Below are 2,500 nucleotides of genomic sequence, written 5' to 3' on the forward strand. Positions count from 1 at the left end.
GGCATCGCGGCGTGGGGGAAGTGGTTCGGTCTGGTCTCCAGCTTCCAGGTGGTGGGGGGCGTCATCGGTGTGGGGGTGTTCCTCTTCTTCGTGGCCCTGGCCGGTCTCATCGGGGCCATGAAGCATCACCAGGTCCTGCTCTTCTTCGTATCCTTCACCAGCTGCTGGGTGATATCACCCAGAACATGTCAGGGGTCTCCCTTCACCTGCTGTGACATCACTGATCGGGGTGTGGCCACTAGCTTGATTTGATTATTGATGACGCTGTCAGAGCAAAAACACTCCTAAAGGGACAAGTCGACAAAAAAGCAGGTTTAACAAACTCTGACCCTGATAAATCAGCTCTGAGTTAAAACCAAGTACATGAGGAATATGAGAAGCCGTCATCAATGGATCTCCATGGCAACAGGTAATGAAGAGCAGAGCCTCCATTTTAATCCAGTGGAGCCAGAAAGATGAACGTGTGACTTTAAAGCAGGTTTATCTTTAACTTTATTCAACGTCGTCCATGAGACACGTTATCAGGCTTTTATTTTCTTAATGTAAAGAGCTACTGTGTATAGATATAGATGAAACAGATCGGACAGACGTTTATAGATATAGATGAAACAGATCGGACAGACGTTTATAGATGTAGATGAAACAGATCGGACAGACGTTTATAGATGTAGATGAAACGGATGAGAGGAAGCACAAATACGTGTAGTGTTACAGCCTTACAGCACTCAGCCCTCTCTTCCTCAGTGTTTTGGAAAATCCATTTTCCATTCATGTATGCATGAGCTGCATCGTGTTTCCTTCCTCAGTCAGTCTGTGTGTGCAGGTGTACAGGTGTGCAGGTGTACAGGTGTGCAGGAGGTTGTGTACCTGTTGTCGTTCCTTGACAGTGAAGCTCAGTACATGATCGTCCTGTTCATGGTGTTCATTGTGCAGTTCTCCGTGTCCAGCGCCTGTCTGGCCATCAACAGAGAGCAGCAGGTAAGAGCAACACCTTCACTCTAACTCTTCACTCTAATGCACCTGCACAGGTGTGCTGAGACTGTTCACCTCACATCATGTGGCTCCTGAACTGTTGATTGGTCATGTGTTGACAGCTCAGCTTCTGAGTGAGGAGCAGCTCTCTGTTATTTCCCTCCACTCGTCTCTTCTCCCCTCCCACCTTCACCAGAGTAAAAAGCCTCAGTGTAGATGCTGACGTACACGTCCTCACCTTTATCAGTTATCCACAGGTGATAAAGAATAAACTTTACACTGACCGCAGCGCTCACAGGAGAACGTCACCCTCTTTAACACACAGTGGAAATTCTCGAACTTTTGGCTGCTGCCTTATTTTAAATCTGTGGTCAGTCTGTCATCAGCTGCTGTGAGACGCTTTCACCCCCCCCCCGTAAAAAAATAAAACAAAACAAGAAGGACACCTGGTCCTCTCCTCACCTTTAACCTTCCTAAGAAAAAAAAGACTTTAACCACAGACCTGGTCTAGTTTTTACAGAGTATACAATATGGCAGATGTAGGGTCAGTCTACATGTGAGCTGTTGTTTCTCTGATGAGTCATGTGATCAGTCATGTGATCAGTCATGTGATCAGTCATGTGATCTGTCATGTGATCTGTCATGTGATTTCTTGAGCGATGCTCTTAAAGGTGAGTGAGTGGGAGGAAGTCACTGATAAATGTGATGCAGTAAAACAGTCGGTACTTTAGACTCTTGAAGACGTTTGATAGATTCAGGATCTTGAATGAGCCTCAGACTTTTGCTTCATACACAAAAGTATCTCATGACAATTTGCAAAACATTATTGGTATTGTACGGCAGCTCCGCGGTTCACCTTCAGCAGCGACGACAACTACAGTCACTTAAATGAATACATCACTAGAGTTATCAGCACATGGATGTAAACAACCACGTCTGTCCAGAAATGAAAGGTATTAAATGTATTTGATCATAATTAGTGCACGGATTCTTGAGTTATGGCCACAAACATGTTTTGTGTGGTCACGGTGACCTTTGACCTTTATTAGAGAGGAGACAGACAGGAAATTCAGGGATAGGCAGCAAACGGTCTGGCCAGCTGGGGACTCTGAACTTTGACCTTTGATAACATGTCACATGTTGCTGCTGTATGTGCGGCAGGATCACCTGCTGGAGGTGGGCTGGAACAACTCTCGGAGCACTCAGAGGGATGTGGAGAAGAGCATCAACTGCTGTGGCTTCAGACAGGTGGACCCCAACGGCACCTGTGACGCCGTGAGTTTGAATCCGCTCTGGATGACGAGAGGTTTCCTGCTCCCTGTTACATCTCAGTGAGTGTTGTGTGTCCTGTTCTCCTGCAGGCGTGTTTCCCCAACCACTCCTGCCTCCCCTGTGCAGATAAGATCCAGGAGCATGCTGGGAAAGTTTTACGTTTTGTGGGAGGGATCGGGCTCTTCTTCAGCTTCACTGAGGTGAGTCACAGCTATGACACTGCCGAGGGTTGGACGATAGGTCCGTACTGTATGAG

The 2,500-nt window shown here is 46.9% G+C and overlaps 1 protein-coding gene across 1 annotated transcript in view; it reads left to right on the top strand.

Annotated features, from left to right (window-relative positions):
• Window positions 1-2,500, top strand: part of tspan13b (tetraspanin 13b) — a 6,856-nt gene that overhangs the window by 1,369 nt on the left and 2,987 nt on the right. The window contains exons 2-5 of the mRNA XM_023419264.2: window positions 1-147; window positions 898-978; window positions 2,134-2,247; window positions 2,334-2,444. The exon at window positions 1-147 is cut by the window's left edge and continues 4 nt beyond it. Coding sequence (XP_023275032.1) covers window positions 1-147; window positions 898-978; window positions 2,134-2,247; window positions 2,334-2,444 — 453 coding nt within the window. The remainder of the gene's footprint in view (window positions 148-897; window positions 979-2,133; window positions 2,248-2,333; window positions 2,445-2,500) is intronic.

Source organism: Seriola lalandi, unplaced genomic scaffold (assembly GCF_002814215.2).
Source record: "Seriola lalandi dorsalis isolate HSWRI2012SDOR001 ecotype SW California unplaced genomic scaffold, Sedor1 jcf7180002054595, whole genome shotgun sequence".
In the NCBI taxonomy this organism is placed as follows: domain Eukaryota; kingdom Metazoa; phylum Chordata; class Actinopteri; order Carangiformes; family Carangidae; genus Seriola; species Seriola lalandi.